This window comes from Scyliorhinus torazame, chromosome 14 (assembly GCF_047496885.1).
Source record: "Scyliorhinus torazame isolate Kashiwa2021f chromosome 14, sScyTor2.1, whole genome shotgun sequence".
Classification (NCBI taxonomy): Eukaryota; Metazoa; Chordata; class Chondrichthyes; order Carcharhiniformes; family Scyliorhinidae; genus Scyliorhinus; species Scyliorhinus torazame.
In genome coordinates this window covers 103,325,273-103,347,075 of record NC_092720.1, presented here as the reverse complement: position 1 = coordinate 103,347,075, position 21,803 = coordinate 103,325,273, and the positions used below count along the sequence as shown (strand labels likewise).

The following is a 21,803-nucleotide window of genomic DNA, read 5'->3' as shown; positions in this document are numbered from 1 at the left end:
AGGATTAGAGGGACCTTGGTGTTCCTGTTTTAGATCCCTGAAGTCAGCGGGACTTCAGTGGTTAAGGAATCATATGGGATGCTTGCCCTTATCAACAGAGGCATAAAATATAAGTGCATAGAAGTTATGATGGAGCTTGTATAAAACGCTGGTTCGGCCATAGGTGGAGTACTATGTGCAGTTCTGGTCACCACACTCTAGGAAGGAAGTGATTGCACTAGAGAGGGTGCAGAGGAGATTCACCAGGATGTTGCCTGGACTGGAGCATAGTACGAAGTCTTACAACACCAGGTTAAAGTCCAACAGGTTTGTTTCGATGTCACTAGCTTTGGGAGCGCTGCTCCTTCCTCAGGTGAATGAAGAGGTATGTTCCAGAAACACATATATAGACAAATTCAATGCCAAACAATGCTTGGAATGCGACCATTAGCAGGTGATTAAATCTTTACAGAGCGTATCAGCGAACAAGAGAGACTGGGTAGGCTGGAATAGTTTTTGTTGGAGACAAGGCTGAGGGGGGACCTGATTCAGGTGTATACAAACGCAGCCAGAATTTAAAAAATGCCACTCCTGCTGCCATTGCATGTTAATTCCCGCGATCAGAAACGCCGCGCTGGATGGTTGCGCGACCCTCCCGACACCCGGCCACGACCCCCCTGCGGGCCGCGACCTCGACTTTGAAAATGACTGTTCTAGAGTACTTTGAAGTTGCTAGAGTGGCAGGTGTCGAAGATCTTTGTGTTGACTTGATGACCTCCGCACAAAACACTTGTTCCCCAGACATCGAATCATAGAATAATAGAATTCCTACAATGCAGGAGGCCATTTGTCTGCATCAAGTCTGCATCGACCCTCCGAAAGACCACCGTACCAAGGCCACAATCCCTACCTCAACCTTTGGACACATAGGAGCAATTTAGCATGGCCAATACATCTAACCGGCATATCTTTGGATTGTGGGAAGAAACCGGAGCACCCGGAGGAAACCCACGCAGACACGGGAGAATGTGCAAACTCCACAGTCACAAAAGGGTGGAATCGAACCCAGGTCCCTGGTGCTGTGAGGCAGCAGTGCTAACAAATATGCCATCATGCCTCCCACCAATTGGGTGCAAAATTAGGCATTAGTCTTGAAGAACATAGAGGGCACGCAGAGCGTGGTAAACTGCTAGAGGAGGGAGGTGATGAGCTTTCAGCAGGCAGCTATATCTGCATGTTTTCAGGATGCAGTTGTCCTGCCTGTACCTCAGCGAGGAACAGTGTGTGAGATATCTATGTTTCAGCACAGACAGCCTGATTGAAATCTGTCACCAGTTGTAGCTGAACCCTCAGAGCGGGATGATAACCAGGATGATGTGGAGGTAAGCGTGGATATGTTCCTTTATACATCAGCATCCTCCCTGGCTAAAGCAGGAGTAATTTGCATCATCTCATGGTTTATCATTCACTGCTGCATTAGGTAAATCACTGAGGCTCCCTATTCAAAGTGAGCTGAAGAAATGTCATTCCCTCTTACCAGAATCCAGCATGTAGAGCAAGTGTAAAGCTACCTGTTGCTGATGGATGTAAAAGATCCCATGGTACGATTTTGAGGAAGAGCAGGGAATCCTCCCGTTCTGGCTCATATTTATTCCTTGATCAACATTACAAAACGCGGTTATCTGATCATTATTCAATTGTTGTTTTGGGGTGTTTGCTGTGTGCTAATTGGCTATTTCTGAATTACAACAATGACTGCACTTCTGGAAATGTATTTCATTGACTGTAAAACATTTGAGATGTCCAGCGTCATGAAGAGTGCAGTAATAATGTGAGTCTTTCACTGAAGAGGGTGGCTACTGGGTGACAAGGCTCAGAGCTCTGGCATGCAACTAGCATCATGTGGGCAGCATACATACAACCAAAGCCATGATGCCACACAAAACGTGATAGGGCAGATGAATTGCACACTGATTCAACACTTCCACAGCTTGGATCATCTTACAGGTAAGAGGGCGTCATGGTATAATGGACCACCTCGTCATGGTCTAATGCACAACCTCGTCGTCATGAGATCACAGCCCTTACCACTTGCTAAATGGTGAGAAACTGAGGAACAGGAGGAGGGGAAAGAGGAAGGGAGGAGAAAAGCAAAAATGCCCCATTCTGGCTAGGATGCCTGTAAAAAATTCATTTGACTATCTTAGTCCCAATTCCCCATTCACCAACAGTCCTCCCTTCCCTGTCACTGACTACCATAGCACCCACTGAGCAAACATAAGTCAACATTAATCAAACATAAACTACTCATCCTCAGGCACTCCCTTATGCATGTCTATGTTTATTTTCCTGCCCTAGTGCTCCTGATCACTGCAACCAGTGTAGTTACAGCATGGCTGGCGGTTCTGATCACCTTGCGCAACATCCTCGCGCTGTTCAGGGCCTAGATGCCACTGCTTTGGACTTCAGCATCTCAGCATGGCTGGCAGTAACCTGGGCTGATTGACTGACAGACAAAAGCAAGGTCACTGGTAGGAGGGTGAATCCTGTCGCCGTCAGCGATGATATAAAGTTCATGCTTACTGGAGTCACTGCCATTCCCCCCTCGAACGATGCCACAGCAATCCATGTAATGTGGTGGACAGGATTGTTGAACCATTGTGATGCCTGCGATCCACTTCAAACACCAATTGACAGTCATGATGGCAACAGTCTAAGCTGCATTACGGAAGTCTGAGCTTCTACTACAGTACCAAGATATTTGGTGGCTTCTACTTGTGCTGTAAATGGAAGTTGAGACATCAAACATCAGATGCTACATTACGCTTGGATTTGTAAAATGTCCTCATGGAGTTGACCATGGGCTTTAAGCTCAGCACAAATCCCTGTGCAAAGTTAATGCCTTGACATTGATAGACTAGACAGGAAACCTACTAGCAATGTGTCAAGCATTTTGTTGTCCATACCAAAAAGGCTTCTTTTGTAGCCCACCCAAGCAACCTGCTCATCTGAGCTCTCTGCAGAAGAACTTGTGCGCTACCCCCTCTGTGGACAGCTGCATTGTCATACGAGTGTCCCTTTAAGAAATGTTTGTATTATCACATGGTTTCAGTGATGTCATTGTGTGGGTGGAGCTGGGCTGTGGTCCTGGGTTTTACTTTTGTTTTGAGCTGGGAGCTGGCTGTGGCTCTGAGTTTTACTTTCCGTTTACACTGTTGGAAGCTGGATTCAGAAAAAGTAGGCTTTTCCTCTCTCTCTCTCTTAATGTTTCAGCACAGACAGCCTGATTGAAATCTGTCACCAGTTGTAGCTGAACCCTCAGAGCGGGATGATAACCAGGATGATGTGGAGGTAAGCGTGGATATGTTCCTTTATACATCAGCATCCTCCCTGGCTAAAGCAGGAGTAATTTGCATCATCTCATGGTTTATCATTCACTGCTGCATTAGGTAAATCACTGAGGCTCCCTATTCAAAGTGAGCCTCAGTGTGTCCAAATCACTTGATAATTTAAACGTGCTAACTGTTTTCTGTAAAGAATTCAAACCTACTGTTTTGTTAAAAGGGTTTTCCTGGTTTTATTGGATGTTGTTATCAAGTTGAAACAGCAGAAAGGGAAGTTATTAAGGGTTATAAGAGAGAGAGAACTATAGGTGTGTGGGGAATTTATGTTTGTAGTTGATAAAAAATGATTAGTGTGTGTTTATAAAATGTTAACTTAATGCGTAGAATAAACTTTGTTTTGATTAAAAGTGCTTAAGACCTCTGTTAAAATAACACCTCAAAAGTAGGCCCTTGGTTGTAGGTCAGGTGAACTCCATGATATACTTTGGAGTTTTCAAAACCCTGGCCCATAACAGCCAATCCTCCAGCTGTGCCTAGTTTCTTACCACACGCAGATCCTAGCTTGAGCCTGTCCTCTAAATATGAGCAATATAAATGTCTGAAATGATGGCTGCAAATATGAAATCAAGTGACAGTGCTTCTGCATCAGTAACTTGTTTCTCTTCCCCACTGTCTGGCCAGGTTGCAGTCCCTGGGAATCTGAGGGGAGAAAGGTGCAAAGGTAAGATTGTGGGCTGCTGGAGGAGGATGCTTACACCTTCACTCTCTCTATGTCTTCAGGTATCATGCCCTAAGAGGGTGATGGTGACCATGGACTTCCATGTTTTGCTCCATGGCTACATGGCACTGTAGTGGTTTGTGACTGGCTGACCAGGAGACCCATCCACTACTACCACCTGCCATAAGCATATTGGAAATATTTACAAGTTGATATTCAACCTGTTTGGCCTCATTATGAATGCATCTTCTGTGGCCTTCAAGTCCTGGAGCGGGACTTGAACTTGGTGCACCTGACTCAGAGGTAGGGAGGTTACCAAATGCATCACAGGACCCCCCCCCCCGGCTTACACCATCTACAACTTGCAGTGGGATGAAGAGGAAAGTGGGATACACGGGGGAGGATTATGTATGAGAATGCAATCGTCTTTGATGGTTTCAGTTCGACTGCTGATCACAGCCTGACATTGTTGCTGCAATGATGGCAAGTACCATCTCCTCTAAGGGGGCGAGGACATGCAGGTTGTTACCTCCGGCTGCCTCCAGTTATGTGTCATCCTATCCTGCAAGAGAAAGGAAATAAGTCACTGAGTGTCATGCAATCTGTTCCCGGTGATGTGACTGTCATGGTTGATTATCTGGCAGTGTATAGAAGCTGTGTGATGTGGGTGTGAAGATTTCAGCAGTGCCAAGCTTGTGGGATTAGGTGAAGCGATGAATGTGAGGGGGAGTCCTGATTGACAGAGATCGTTGGTGAATGGGAATAGGGAGTGTAGTGCTTTTAAACAGTGCCTGACGTTTAGTGGTGCAGTTGATAGAATCTGGCATTTGAAGATGAATACTCTAAACTTAAACACTCAGATGAGGTTATTGAAATGATTGCAGCTCTGCACCCAGGTCCTTGGTATTGGCTACTGCCATAGACTACCACAGCTATCTGCATCTACTGCCTGCTGAGGTTTTGGCATGAAGGCCTCCTGATTCAATACAGCAGTAGCTTCCTCCTCTGTCAAAGCCTCCAGCGCAGTGCCCAAAGTACACTCTCTCCATGTTGTGCCTTTATTCAGTCGTTTTCCACATCAAGGGGTTGCGTATGATGACTTGTACTGCTTGTGTCAGCCACAATGCACTTCCCCTTAAGGTTAGATCATTTATCAACAATGATGGGGGCAATTCTCCGATATTGAGGCCAAGTGTTCGCGTCGTCGTGAACGCTGTCGCGTTTCACGACGGCGCAAACAGGGCCCGGATAAGACCTATTCTGGCTCCCACAGGGGGCCAGCACAGCACTGGAGCAGTTCATGCAGCTCCAGCGTCCTTATGCGGCGCCCATTTGGGGCCCCGCCAACCCGCGCATGCGCAGTTGGGACAGCCCAATCCTGCGCATGCGCGGGGAACGTCTTACGCACGCCAGCCCCTCACCAACATGGAGCCGGTGTTCTGGGGCCGCGCGCAGAAGGATGTAGGCCCGGGGGGGTGAGGCAGCCCACCGATCAGTGGCCCCGATCGTGGGCCAGACCCCATCGGAGGCCACTCCGGTGAAGGAGCCCCCCTCCCCTCCCCACAGGCCGCCCCCCCATCGTTCCTGCAGAGTACCCGCTGGCAGCAACCAGGAGTGGATGGCGGCGGCGGGAACCTTTCGTGTCGTAGCGGCCGCTCGGCCCATCAGGCCGGAGAATCGCCGCTCACCGATTCTCCGACTGGCCCGGTAGGAATCGCGCGCCGCTGGTTTCCAGGGGATGGGAGAATTGCGTGCGGGGGTCGGGGCGGCATGGCGCGATTCGGGCGGCGCCCCGGCGATTCTCCCACCCGTCGTGGGGAGGGAGAATAGCGCCCGATGTGTCTGCTTTAAAATTCTAATTTTTTTTAAAAATTCATTCATGGGATGTGGGCATCGCTGGCTAGGCCATCCTTAGTTGCCCTTCAGAAGGTGGTGGTGAGTTGCCTCCTTGAACTGCTGCAGTCCCTGTGGTGTTGTTACACCCACATTGATGTTATGGAGGGAGTTCCAGGACCCAAAAGAGAAAAGGCTGGAAAATCGCAACAGGTCTGACAGCATCTGTAGGGGGAGAAAAGAGCTAACGTTTCAAGTCCAGATGACCTTTTGTCAAAGCTAAAAGGCATAGAAAATGGGAGATATTTATACTGTGGGGTGAGGGAATGAAAGACGTGCGATAGCCACAGAAACCAAGGGAAAAGAGTGCTAATGTCAGTCCCCAGAGAGAATAAAAGGTGTGAAAGGCCAAACAGCAGAGAAACTATAGAGGGTAAGCTGTGACAGATGTAGGGGGGAAGGGAGAAGTAAAGAGGAAAAAAGGTAAGGAGAGGGGGAAGAAGATAGTGGGGTACTTTTTTCCCTCCTGTTGGTTCCCTCACCACCTGTTGCAGTCCCAGTCTAGCAACTATGTCCATTAGGACCTGACCAGTTTGGTCTGTAGCGGTACTACTGAGCCACTCCTGGTGATAGACGTTGAAGTCCCGCACCCAGAGGATATTCTGCGCCCGTGGCACCTCAGTGCTTCCTCCAAGTGATGTTCAACATGGAGGAGTACTGATTCATCAGTTGATGGTGGGCGGTATGTGGTAATCATCAGGTTTCCTTGTCCATAACCTGAAGACATGAGACTTCATGGAGTCTAGAGTCAATGTTGAGGACTCCCAGGACAACTCCATCCTAACTGTAAACCATTGTGACGCCACCTCTGCAGGGTCTGTCCTGCCAGTGAGACAGGACATTCCCAGCAATGGTGATAGTGGTGTCTGGGACATTGGCTGTAAGGTATGATTTTTGCGAATGACTATGTCAGGCTGCTTAATTAGTCTCTGAGACAGCGCTCCCAATTTTGGCTCAAGCCCCGAGATGTTAGTAAGGAGGACTTTGCATGGTCAACAGGGCTGGGTTTACCGTTGTCGTTTCTGGATTAATGTGAAAAACAAATGCAGCTAAGTTCGCCAGTCATGAACACTTATCTGTTTGTTTCAACTACAACCTACCATTGATCTGTTGACTAGACAGAAGCAACTTTGTAAAGGAAACTAGAAAGAATCCTTTCTTGCTTGCTTTTAGTGAGGGAACAATACATTCAGGTACTTGAAGCAACTTTAAGAATAATGTGCACCTTATTAATTATGAATATTTTTTGCACGGTTATGGTAGTGAACCTATCTAATGTGCTGGTTGGAATTCTGAACAAAGATATGACAAGGGCATTGACAATCCTTGCCTTTGATGATAAACGGATATGACACAGGCAGCTGTTATTTTGCCCACCTTGCCTTTGCCAGCTCTTGGAAAGTGTTATCTAATTGGTCTCACTCCACTCTTCTTCCCCGCTAACCCTGCAAATGTTCTTCTCTTCAAGCATTTGCAACTTGTCTCACCGCTTTCAAAGCCAAAAATCTTTTCACACAACGAGGTGTTGAGTAATTCACTGCCCGAGAGTGTGGTTGAGGCAGGTTCAATCAAAGCATTCAAATGGGAATCAGACTGTTATCGGAAAAGGAAGAATGCGCAGGCTTGTGGGGAGAAGAAAGGAGAATGGCATTCAGAAATTGCTCGTTCGGAGAACTGGTGCACAGACATGGTGAGCCAAATGGCTTCCTTCGGCACATTTATTCAATTCAACTTTTGAAAATTATTGAGTGGGATTCTCCCTCCCGCCAGACCCATTTTCTGGCGTGGTGCACCCCTGCCGGCAGCCAGCCAATGGGGTTCCCTATTGTGGCCACCCGCACGCCATTGGAAAATCTGCAGGCGTGAGTGAGCTGCCGACGAAGCAGAGGATCCCGTCGATGGAGAATCCCGGCCATTGAATCAGTTTCATACAGTGGATTCCACATCATAACATCAATATTCTGCTGAACATTTTTTCCTCTCATGACTTTGAACAGCGCTATGAAAACCCGTCCAAATCTTCACTATGAAAGGAGAACAATCCCAGCTTTTCTAATATCTCCAAATAACTGAAGTCCCTCAATGCCCAGTACTAGTAAATCTCCTCTGCATCTTCTCCAAGCTATTGGCACGGTACCTGAAGGGTGTTGCACAGAAGTTGGCCACAACATATTCTCCTTATGCACTGAAGTCTGTTCCTATATGCTGTGATACTTACTGCACTTCCAAGTTTCAGGTTATATATAAATTTGGAAAATATGCCTTGTATTCCCAAGTCCAGATTACTGATATATATTAATCATAAAAAGAGCAACGGTCCCTGCAGAACACACTGTAAAACCTATCCAATGTGAAAAAGAACTACCACTCTCTGCTTTCGTTCCCTTAATTAGCCAACTATATATCCAGGCAACCAGTTCTACTTCAATCACTTGGGCTTGAATTTTGCTAACAAGCCTATTGTGTGTTATGAAAAAACTGATCTTGGTATATATATCAAAATTATATTGCAGTAATCATCAATATCACTAGAGTGAGATGAGAATACGGTTCCTTATTCCTATGTTGTAATCCTGTTGTTGGCTGACCAATTGCTTGATCTTTTTCAGTGAGCTGGTTTATGACGACGGCACTCGCAGTGGCCAACAAATTATAATGTTCAAACATTTAAAAACCTTATTGGCACAAATATCTGTTGTGAAATTGAAGATGTTCATCACACATTTCATAATTTCCATGGTCTATGTGCTTTATCTCTGCCATGTTCTGATTTTGTTCAAATTCTCCAGCTCAGGTGAAAAGAGGAGTATTATTTTTCAGATTTGGTTTCTGAAAGTGATAATTGAAATACACATCCAATAAAAGAAGTGAGGTTACCATGGTCTTGCAAGATATTTACCACACTTAGAAACAAAAAGAGAGAGTAAACTGCAATGATTAATTTGACAACATAACATCACCATCATGGCTAATGCTGGAAATTCATTACTTAGATTGGTTTCAGCAAAGGTGCAAAGAAACAATTTGTAAAAACAGGTAGTTGTTGCTCTCGGGACTTTGAGAAAGTATATTTAGGGATTAAGCCTTGTAGAAACGGCAAAACATTTATGACTACTGAAAAACTCTGCTCTCAGTGAGCTCAATCCTATTATCACTTGAATTTAATTTACCTGAATGGCAGGCTGGGAGTAAAATGAAGGATTGAGTGGAGTGTTAGATTTTCCACCCAATCATCGTCACTGGTTGAAAATTTTGTTCAGAGTGAATACTTGTAGTGAATGTGATAATTATGTTTCAGTAAACAATCACAGCCCCAAAGACCACAACACGATGTATATCATAATATTATTTCTTAAGCAACAAATCAACAAATACAGTACGTTGTTATTAACATGGCACATCAGAATAACTATGCTGCTCTGAATCTTATCCATCAATATATTGTCATTAGTCCCAGAAGGTTAGAATAAAAGTGCTGTACCTCTTTTGTAGCTGTGGTTGACCCCGAGACTGTGTCCTGTGTAGGGAAGAAAAGAATAATGTCACTCGAGAGACTGATTCTGAAAAAGAATTATTGACTTAAAGCCAAATAATGGACTTTGCGTTTGCAAAATATGCGCTATGAAAAATTGCAGTGTGAACATTTCCCCAAGTTTTAGTGCCTCGGGCAAATGACATTTCATTTAATGAGATGGATAGTTACAATACTTGTTTGAGTGGAGGGATTCAAATAAAATAGGCTGGATTTTACGAAACAGTTGTAATCCCCGCTTCCCAGGTTGAAAAGCTAACCGTGAGCCTGTCCACCCAAAAGACAGCTGCCCTACAATTATTTTAGACTGGGAACAGCTGTCATTGTTTCAGGGTTGCCTCCTCCCTCTCACTCCATCCCCCCCCCCCCCCCCCACTCTCCCTCCCATCCCCTCTCCCGTCCCTCTCCATATCTACTGAGTGGATATGCTGCCTTGGGGTGACCAGCCAATCTAATTGGTTGGTGGTTCTGTAGTCTAAATAGTGCCAGGTTTGAACAGTGGCCACTGCTCGGACCGCAGGTAACCCCGAAGAAGAAGTGGTGATGATTCAAGGTAATGCTGTGGTTTTGGGCAGGCCTTGTTGGCAGTCCACAGAAAGGGGGTGAAGGCCTGGATTTAAGACACTGGGGTGGGAGGCGGGGGGGATGATAAAAGTGGGATAAGACCTTTGGGACAGATAGCTCCTATGAGGGTCTTTTTACCCGACTGCAACCCTTATAGTGAAAGTTGCAGACCTCCTCCATCTGGCCTCTGCCTTCCTGTCACAGGTAAAATAACAACGGAGGTGAAAGGAAGACTATTAATTAGCCACTTAAGGACCTCAATAGGCCCAAGACAAACAAACTGCCTGACGGCCCTACCCGTCCACCATAAACTGAGTGAGGGGTGGACAGGAAGGCTACCTTTTTACTGCACGGATACCGTGAAGGGCTGCAAAATCCAACCTCAATTTAGATTAAAGTGGTGTGAATATTAGCAATGTCATCACGCAATAGTCTGTAGGCTCAGGAATTACACACAAAAAGACCTGCATAAGCTGACCCAAGTCTGAGCTCTAATAGGCTGTAGGACCAAATTTTGGAGCCAGATTTCAACCAACGAACATTTTTGGACAAAATAAAATAGAAAATGCTGGAACTGCCCAGTAGGTTAGGCAGCGCCTGTGAAAACAGAACATCAGTGAATCGGAGGGAATTTTTAATAGTAGTTTCTTGATCTGCTTGCTGAGGCCAGCATTTCTTGTTAAAGGCCTGCAGCTGGATTCTCTGCTGACGGGATCTTCCATTTCGCTGACAGCGCACTCACGCCGGCAAATTTCCCGACAGCATGGAGGTGCCCACAAAGGGAAATCCCATTGGCCGGCTGCCTGGACAGAGAATCCTGCTGCCAGTGGGGGAGCGCCGCACCGGAAAACGGGTGCGACGGGACGGAGAAACCCTCCCCAGGTTTATTTAATTGATTGAACTTAAATTCCCCAGCTGCTGTGGTGGAAGTTGAACACATTTGTCCGGGTCATTAGTCCAGGCCTCTGGATTACTAGTCCCATAATCTTTGAAATGTCTCTCTGAGACATTTGAATGCAGTGGCTCAGATTTTACAAACAAAAGTATTAATTGTTTAAAGACTGCATCACAGTGAGCAAGAAGTAGAAATATATTCAATGTTAGACATATACCATTAAGTTCTGATGCCCAGCTTTGTATATAAAAATCTCTCTTAACTTCATTAATTATCCATAAACACCGAAGCCACATTAAACTGAAAGCAGCGATTCATTAAGCTTGACACTGAATTTAATACGTTCCAAATTCAGAACATAGTTTATTGTCTTTTCCCTTTAATTCTCTTAATTTACCATCCGAGCCTCTTTTAATTTAAGAATTCTTTATTGCATAACTTTTGAGGCAGAGCATGGGAACGCTCGCAAACTCCTAATGTAATCACTTCAGTAAGATGCAGTCCATTCACATGAAAACTGTGCAATTAAAGAAAAGGGCCAAGATCCTATTAATGCATGTTGGAACTGTTAAACTGCTTTTGTCACCAAGAATACAAAGTGCAAAGGATATCTGAGTGATAAAAGTAAAACACAAAAGGTTAAACTTGTGTCAATGAAAAATAGAACTCATTAGAAATGTCTTATTATATAACAGAGCAGCAACTGATTACATTGTAAATATTTCATCAAGATTAAAATGGCAAAGACCTTCACCATTCCTGGAATCAGGAAAAGGCTAACCGAATAATTATGTGCCTGGGGCTCAGTTCTGTTGCAAAATACACAAGAACCATTTATTGATTAATTAGTACACACTAAGCTGAAATACCATGCTGGGCAGGGAGCACACAAGGTTATTCATGAAGGCCTGCATTCTCAACCTTGCCCCTTGTGGTGAACGTATTATGGCAACCATTCACCACTGTATTGCATTGGACTAGGTGGGCTCCACCTATGGACCATTGTATTGTATTACACCGCTTGTATCATGTTGGTGCTCTTGTGGGCTCCGCCCATGGCTCTGCCCCCTTGAGGGGAGGTATATAGAGCAGCTGCCCTGTAGGCGGCTCTCAGTGCAGAGTAGTCGCAGGCAGGCACTGTTCTAGTTGATTAAAGCCACTGTTCACTTCAACTCTTTGTCTCGTGAGTTGATGGTCGCATCAATTTAATCAACTACAACATTGCGATGGAAGCAGCCCTCAAACCTGACCGACTGGAACTCGACCCACAGGCCGCCGAAGCCAAAGGGATTTTTTTGCACTGGCTCCGATGTTTCGAGGCCTACCTCGTCGCCTCCTCCTCGCCCTCCGTCACCGACGAACAGAAGCTGAGCCTCCTCCACGCCCGGGTGAGCCATCGAACCTCCATGCAAATCGAGGAAGCGACCACATACGCAGACGCGGTCGCGATCCTGAAGCGGCAATACGTGAGGCCGGTGAACGAAGTGTTCCTGCGGCATCTCCTCACCACTCGCCGCCAACGCCCCGGGAAATCGCTGGAGGAGTACCTACGCGACCTGAAAGTCCTCGCGCGAAGCTGCAACTACAAGGCCGTCACGGCCTCGCAACACATGGAACTCGCCATCCGGGATGTCTATGTCAGACAGCGCCTGCTCGAGAAGGGCGCCCTCGACCTAGACGAGATGGTAAAACTAGCCACCTCCCTAGAAGTAGCGTTTCAGAGCCTAAACGCTTTCCCCTCCGACCGAGTGACCCAGCACGGTAGCATTGAGGATAGCACAATTGCTTCACAGCTCCAGGGTCCCAGGTTCGATTTCGGCTTGGGTCACTGTCTGTGTGGAGTCTGCACATCCTCCCCGTGTGTGTGTGGGTTTCCTCCGGGTGCTCCGGTTTCCACCCACAGTCCAAAGATGTGCAGGTTAGGTGGATTATCCATGATAAATTGCCCTTAGTGGTTATGGGGATAGGGTGGAGGTGTTGACCTTGGGTAGGGTGCTCTTTCCAAGAGCCGGTGCAGACTCGATGGTCCGAATGGCCTCCTTCTGCACTGTAAATTCTATGACTCTATGACCCCCTTGTGGACACCCGACCAGAGAATACCCCAGGCCTGTGCCATGCGGCTGCTCGCCCAACCCGGGGGGCTGCCCTGCTACTTTTGCGGCCAGAACCAGCACCCCACGGCAGCGTTGCCCAGCTCGGAATGCGATCTGTAGCAACTGCGGCAAGAAAGGACACTTTGCCAAAGCTTGCCTGGCCAGATCCAGGTCCTCCAAATCACAGGCCCGACTCACAGACTCACAGGCCCGCAGTGTGGCTGCATGCCTGCCGGCTCCGCCCCTTCGGACGCGTCACCTGCCTCGTGTTGTCCGTGGGGGCAGCCATCTTCGACTCTACACAACACGTGCGACTCACGGGGGCCGCCATCATGGCCGCCATTTTCAACGCCGCCCGACACGTGCGACCGATGGGGGCAGCCATCTTGGGACCACCCCACCACCTCTGACCACGCCGGGTACCTGCAACTCGGCGCGGTCACCCTCAGCCAGTCACGCCCAAAGCACCTCAGGGACTCCATGATGACCGTCCAGGTCAATGGGCACGAAACGCCTTGTCTGTTTGACTCCGGGAGCACAGAGAGCTTCATACACCCAGACACGGTAAGGCACTGTTCTCTCCAAATCTCCCCCACATTTCAAACAATCTCCCTCGCTTCCGGATCGCACTCAGTGCAGGTCCGGGGGTTCACTGTCGCGAACCTCGCGATACAGGACGTCAAATACGCAAACTTTAAACTATATGTACTCTCCGATCTCTGTGCTCCTCTTCTGTTGGGACTTGACTTCCAGTGCAACCTCAGGAGCCTGACCCTAAAGTTCGGTGGGCCCTGACCCTCCCTCACCGTTTGTAGCCTCACGACCCTGAAGGTCGACCCTCCCCCGCTATTCTCGAATCTCACCGCCGACTGTAAACCCGTCGCTACCAGAAGCAGGCGGTACAGTGTCCAGGACAGGACTTATATCAAGTCCGAGGTCCAGCTGCTCTTGCGGGAAGGGATCATCGAGGCCAGTAACAGGCCTTGGAGAACCCAGGTGATGGTCGTCAGGACCGGGGAAAAGAACCGGATGGTCGTAGATTACAGCCAAACCATAAACCGGTATACGCACCTCGATGCGTACCCCCTCCCCCGGATAGCGGACATGGTGAATCAGATTGCACACTGCCAGGTGTTCTCCACAGCAGATCGGAAGGCCGCATACCACCAGCTCCCAATCCGCCCGGAGGACCGCCACTACACGGCCTTTGAGGCAGACGGCCGCCTCTTCCACTTCTTCCGGGTTCCCTTCGTCGTCACCAATGGGGTGTCGGTCTTCCAAAGAACGATGGACCAAATGGTGGACCAGTACGTGCTGCGAGCCACATTTCCGTACTTGGACAATGTCACCATCTGCGGCCACGACGAGCAGGACCACAACGCCAAACTTCAGAGGTTTCTCCAAACCGCCCAAGCCCTCAAACTCACTTATAACAAGGAGAAATGCGTTTTCCGCACAACCCGACTAGCCATCCTAGGCTATATTGTGGAAAACGGAGTCCAAGGACCCGACCCCGACCGTATGCGCCCCTCCTGCAACTCCCCCTCCCCCACTGCCCCAAGGCCCTGAAAGGATGCCTCGGGTTCTTTTCCTATTATGCCCAGTGGGTCCCCAACTATGTGGACAAAGCCCACCCACTGATCAAAGCCACCATCTTCCCACTGACTGCTGAGGCCCGCCAGGCCTTCAGCCGCATCAAGGCAGATATTGCCAAAGCCACGATGCGTGTGGTGGAGAGTCCGTCCCCTTCCAGGTGGAGAGCGATACGTCAGAGGTTGCCCTCACTGCCACCCTTAACCAGGCAGGCAGGCCCGTAGCATTTTCTTCCCGTACCCTCAACGCCTCCGAGATTCGACACTCCTCAGTCGAAAAAGAAGCTCAAGCCATCGTGAAAGCTATATGGCACTGGAGGCACTACCTTGCTGGTAGGAGGTTTACCCTCGTCACCGACCAACAGTCGGTAGCCTTCATGTTCGACAATACACAGCAGGGCAAGATCAAGAATGATAAAATCTTGAGGCAGAGGATTGAACTCTCCATCTATAATTCTGATATAGTGTATCGTCCTGGGAAGCTCAATGAGCCTCCAGATGCCCTGTCCCGCGGCACATGTGCCAGCGCGCAAGATGACCGACTCCGGGTCATCCACAATGACCTCTGCCACCCGGCAGTCACCCGGCTTATCAACTACATCAAGGCCTGCAACCTGCCCTACTCCACCGAGGAAGTCAGGGCCATGACCAGGGACTGCCAAGTCTGCGCGGGGTGTAAGCCGTACTTCTATCGACCGGATAAGGCCCACCTGGCCTCAGTATCGACTTCAAAGGGCCCCTCCCCTCTACCAACCGCAATGCGTATGTCATGATATTCAAACACACACATCATGATAGACACACCAACAGACAAATCAGAACACACAACACCACAACCAATGACAGAAAGATATAAAAGCACAGACACGACCCCCGGTGGGGAGTATTAGCTGCAGAGGAGGACCAGGACACATCTGCTACCAAACACACTCAGGGAGACAGCACGTGCAGAGTATCCAGAACGAACTGTATTATAAGAGTTAAAATAAAGTAGAGTTGTACCACATACAACTGTGTTGGCTCATCTGTGCACCAGAGCACCCAACACCACATGGTACAGGAGTGGATCGATACCTGCCGGCATACCTCAGTGTACAGAGACAACCAGCAGTGCCCAGGCAAAATGATAGAGCTCCCGGTTCCGCAGCCGCTCCAGTGCCACGGCGACCTCCGCGAAAACTGGCAGCGATTCCGGCAATGGTTCGAATTGTTCCTGGTGGCAGCTGAACTCCAAGACCTGGATGATAGCGAAAAAATTGAATTTCTCCTCACCATCGCCGGTGCAAGGGCAAGAGAAATATTCACAAGGTTCAGGTTCTTCAGGAGGCAGCAAAGGTACGATTACCAGGCAGTCCTGGACAAATTCTCCAAGTACTGTGAAGAAAACGCAATCCAATCGGCAAGTAAAGGTAAGAAAAGCTGCAGTACTCACCTCGTGGCTGGGATCCCGGAGCCCGAATTCCCAGAGGCCGAAATCCCGGGCCTGAGAGAGGGCTGGGTCGAGGTCGGCGGCCATCTTGCTAAAGGTATCACGCTAGCACAGTTGCGCGAGCAGTGCGCAGAACCGGAAGTTTCGTTTGCGCATGCGCGAGATGCTGCGCATGCGCAGTCAAGAAAACGGCCATCGGTAAAGGAACAGCGATTTGAGCATGCGCAGTCGCTTCCTACGTGCTACATACCGAGCATCAGGATGTCAGAGGCCCCAGACTGCACCAATTTAAAGGGGAAACGTCCCAAATCCAATTTAAAAGGGAAACGTCGCAAATCAAAAAAACAAAAATCTGTTAAAGCTGTAAAACAACCTTCCCTCACCTGGAATGACAGCACAGTGCCGCAAATTGACCCAGGAGATGAATTTGACCTCCGAAGAACCATCCGACAAGCAGTTACCTACGCACAAGCCGATGATTCCGACCTCGAATACTTCGATGACGATCTTTACAGTGTTTCCGGACCTCGCGAGCCCAATGATAGCTCCGTGGTCCTATACGACTATGACTCGGACAAACCTTTCATGTTGCACATTGGCGGCCCCCACATTGAATCCGACGCAGATGCGGATTCATTTTTCGGATTTGAGGATCTTCAATCCAGCAGATATGACGTTCCAACTTATCAGTACCGGATGATGCTGCAGCCTGACATTAACAGACAGGGAGCGGTGCAAGCACACGGAGAGCGCCCTGCTGCCACACACAGCGTGGTCCACGTCCCGCTCAACGTTCCCGACTCTATGAAAGAAGACATGCAAGACTCCAGAGCGCAGTCCTCGCATGAACCAGAAGTGACTCCAGTGTCACAAGCCTCCACAGCAAGCTCGTGGACAGACTCCACAATTGCAGAAATGCAAGACTCCAGAGCGCAGTCCTTGCACGGACAAGAAGTGACTCCAGTGTCACAAGCCTCCACAGAGAGCTCGTGGACAGCCTCCACGATAGAAGCAACGCAAGACTCCAGAGCGCAGTCCTTGCACGAACAAGAAGTGACTCCAGTGTCACAAGCCTCCACAGAGAGCTCGTGGACAGCCTCCACGATAGAAGCAACGCAAGACTCCAATGTGCATTTCTTGCAGGAACAAGACCATGACGGTCTAGCAACCTCTCCTGACCAACCAGCGGCAGATGATGCAAGTCTGCCATGCTCACGTGAACAGCAAGAAGGCTATAACAGCCTACCATGCTCCACTACACAGCAGCATGACCATGAAGGTCTCTCATGCTACAATGAAGGGCACAGCGCTGATGACTGTTCAAGCCCAACTGAAGACAAGCCAAAGGAATCGCCTCGTCCAAGCCCAAAGAAAAAAGGTTTATGCGCTGACCTTCAGGATCATTATAGCCGAACAGAGATTAATAATGCTGCACGGCCACAGAAGGATGCTGAGGATTTGCTAAAGAAATTTATTGAATGTTTAACTTGCAAGGAGCAGACTGAGAATTGCCAGTGTTTTAGTACGGATCGAAAAAATGGACAAGACATTGATCCTCAGGTAATGGAAATAACACAACCTGAATCATATCTACAGCAGGGACAAATGTCTCCCTTCAACACAACGCCGCAAAATCCCAACTTCGGAGACCAGCAGTTAGTCAGTAATGACTCTTCAAACCTTGAGGGGAACATTAATTGCATTGAACCTATACACGCTCCACTGATAAATGAGCAGAACATTGGAGCAAGAATCCTGAGGACACCGACATCGAGTAGCCAGATAACGAATTTAAAACCCACAGCAGTTTCAAGTGAACCAAGTGTGCTTTCCACTAATGGTGAAGATGCAGATAAGGTCGACCCGATTATCCATTGTACCACACTAACCCCAGTGATTAAGCAGTTATGTATGGGGAGTATAATGTGGGCAATTGAGAACAGTAAAAGAGAGACTGTGACCATGCCAGTCCCAGCAAAATCAGACCCAGAGACCATGAAGGCATGTACATTAGACAAAGATACATATGAGGTACCTGAGAAGAAAAGTGAAACGGAATGTTCTTCGGAAAATAGTACAATGTCGATAGAAACATTGGATCCTATATTCGAGACCATACATATGGGAGAATTTGGGGGTAATAAACAAGGTTCTGCAATGTCTGGGGGAAGATTTAAAATTCCAAAGAAGAAAAGCCCAAATGAAGGACAACGGCAAGACAATGACAGTCCACCGACATGGTGTGCACCACCAGATGAAAACTCTGACAATTTATCCAACCCTAGTGAACAGCAAGCTGCTAATGAGGATCTATCCACGGGATGTGAGACGAGTGACGACAGCATCCCACTTCCCATGCAAAAGGTGCAAGGTGACAGACCTCGCCTAGTGCGTACCGAGGCACTCGACGATCACGGTGGGACCACTGACGACTGCGGTGGCGGCGCACCGCTTCCACCCTCGATGGCTCGAGCCTCTCCACTGGTTGGTGCATTCCTGCATGTTCCGACTCCAGAAGTGCAGCTTCAGGGAATCTCGGCTGCCTCCAGTGAACCTGTTGGGACTCCGGACGGGGGGCATCGACGGAAGGCAGACCGGACTCCAGATGGGGAGCAGCCAAGCGCCGACTCTGATTTGCGCACGCCAGACCTTGCTCCGGACGGGCGGTGTCGCGGCCTCGGTGATGGCACGCTCAGGGTGACGGCGGATGCCACGGTGACAGGGAATGGATCGCGTGGCAGTCCCACTGGGTCGGCAGTGGCAACCAGCACCGGCGGTCCAAGATGGACACACCAATTCGCGCCATCGCCAGACGTTGATGCGAGCAACAATTCTCTCTCCAAGGCGACATGCTTCGACGTTTCTCTGCGGAGTCGCCCTTCCGGCACAGCAGGTGGCCGGAACCAGTGTGCACGGTCTCGGCCAACTTCCACATCTGGCACAGTCATCGCCTTGCATGATATTAGTGATGGTGCTACTTCGATGGCAACGACCCATCGGCTACAAGATGCCGTCCACCACAAACATAAAAAGAAAAAAGACTCCACCTTGTTCCTGGCATGCAGGGCGGATGGATTGGTGCGTAGGCGCAATCAGCGAGCTTTGCGCAGCCTTCCACGCTCGCAACTGAACCGTACGCACACGCCGGATCCTCCACTGGTTCCCAAGGATGACTTCGTGGAGATGCCACGGATCATGCCCCTTCCATCGCCACCAGAACCAAACCACAGCCAAGGCACCACTAACAAAGATGTTGAATGTTATATTTGCACGAATAAAAAAACCAAGCACTGCACGAAGTACAACAAATGGTAAAGTAGAGACTTCGGCAACAGCATCACCTCCAACAGTCCAAGGTGAACCAGTGTGACCCCAAATCTCCACAGCTGAACCGGCTTGAGGACCAGCCCATTCTTGAGGCGGTCACCCATTAGACTGGACTTATAACGCTGTTCATACGTTCAAAAAGTCAAACACTTCTGTATTATAACCTGTTGTTGTTTATTGTTCCAGATATCGTCTGACCGGACCAATGTTCAAGTTTTTTTTTCTCTCGCATCCAAGTTTTGTTATGGTACAACCTTGTTAGTGTGACGCACCCGACATCGCCCCATGTAAATAGTTACGTCATATACACACGCTGTACACAACACACACACACACTCTTAGATGCATTCACGACACAATTATATTTATAACCACGTAGGCACATATCTTTGTAAAAAGGGTGGATGTCATGATATTCAAACACACACATCATGATAGACACACCAACAGACAAATCAGAACACACAACACCACAACCAATGACAGAAAGATATAAAAGCACAGACACGACCCCCGGTGGGGAGTATTAGCTGCAGAGGAGGACCAGGACACATCTGCTACCAAACACACTCAGGGAGACAGCACGTGCAGAGTATCCAGAACGAACTGTATTATAAGAGTTAAAATAAAATAGAGTTGTACCACATACAACTGTGTTGGCTCATCTGTGCACCAGAGCACCCAACACCACAGCGTATATCCTCAACGTTGTTGATGAGTACTCCCGCTTCCCCTTTGCAATCCCTTGCCCCGACATGACCGCGGCCACCGTCATTAGGGCCCTACATAGTATCTTCACCTTGTTCGGTTTCCCCACTTACGTCCGCAGTGACCGGGGCTCCTCGTTGTCATAATATACACCAGTATATCATGGTGCAGACACACACTGATGGACACACAGTGGGACCAATCAACTCACACAACACCGCAGCCAATCACCAGTGAGTGCACACGCACTATAAAGACAGGGGGCATCAGAGTTCCCGCTCATTCGAGTTGCAGCTAGCTAGGAGGACAGAGCTCACAGCCTGTAACCAGACATTCACCATGTGCTGAGTGCATCGACTAGTTAGGACAAGGCAAAGGTCTTTAGTTAAAGCTAGTATCGTATTCACCCACAGTCTGAGTATGTTTAAACAGTTAATGATTCAATAAAACAGTGTTGCACTATTTCAAGTTTTGGTGACCTGTATGTGATCCAGAACACCCAACACATCATGATACCAGGAGTTGAGGGATATTAGCACTTCTTAGACCTACCTGCAAGTGATCTGCCTTCCACCAGCATTCCGTCATCCTGCAACATGGACAACATCAGCCCGCCGCCGCCGCTCCGCAACGCCGGCAACCTCGGGGCCAACTGGAAGATTTTCAAACAGCGCTTCCAGCTCTACCTCAAAGCCACGGACAGGGAGGGCGCCTCGGACACCAGAAAGATTGCTCTTCTCCTCTCCACGGCCGGGGACCATGCCATCCACATTTTCAATTCTCTCACCTTTGCGGATGATGAAGATAAAACAAAGTTCAAGACGGTCCTCCTCAAGTTTGACACTCAGTGCAGCGGAGAGGTGAATGAAGGTTTCGAGCGCTACGTGTTCCAGCAGCGTTTGCAGGGTAAGGATGAACCTTTCCAATCCTTTCTCACGCACCTCCGCATCCTTGTGCAGTCTTGCAGCTATGGGCCCACCTCCGACTCCATGATACGCGACCAGATCGTTTTCGGTGTTCAGTCGGACCCCCTACGTCAGCAGCTCCTCAAAGTAAAGCAACTCACCCTAGCGACCGCCATCGAGACCTGTGTCTTACATGAAAACACCACGAGTCGGTATTCCCATATACAAGCGGCTGAAATGGTGCGGCAAGGTCCCCACGAGACGGAACTGGTCCAAGTGATTGAGCACCTCCAGGGCCTCAGCCTTGATGAGGGTGGCCATTTTGTGTGCTTTTCATGGACTCCCGCGCTTGTGCACACCGAACGAGGGGACGGTGACGTGGGGGAACGTAATGCGCAGGCGCGCACCACGCACGACCGCACCGCACATGCGCGGTGGCGCAGCCAACGTCATGACGCCACGACGTGTGGCAACTGTGTCTCCGCCCATTTAAAGTGGCACTGCCCCGCAAAACCTTGACAATGCCTACGATGTGGAAGACTTGGCCACTATGCTGCCTGCTGTCGAGCAGCTCAGCCTTCCAATTCATATCGCTTCAGCCAGCCTCGCAGGAATGTTCGGGCAATTCAACCCACGGTCACCGAGTCCGATTCCGACCTCGCACACAGCAGTGACACCGAGGACCCGAAGGCGCCTTTTCGAATTGGTGTTGTAACGAAAAACAGGCTGTCCCCGAAGCAAAGACACCAGCCACTGTTGGTATACAGCATCGATCCAGACGATGAGTGGTGTGCCACCCTGACGGTCAACCGGTCCCAAATACG

At 48.9% G+C, this 21,803-nt stretch overlaps 1 protein-coding gene across 1 annotated transcript in view; it reads right to left on the bottom strand.

The window, feature by feature from the left end:
* The window catches only part of clstn2a (calsyntenin 2a), a 1,020,747-nt gene that overhangs the window by 753,790 nt on the left and 245,154 nt on the right, over positions 1–21,803 (bottom strand). Inside the window, exon 2 of the mRNA XM_072474574.1 lies at positions 9,416–9,451. Coding sequence (XP_072330675.1) covers positions 9,416–9,451 — 36 coding nt within the window. The remainder of the gene's footprint in view (positions 1–9,415; positions 9,452–21,803) is intronic.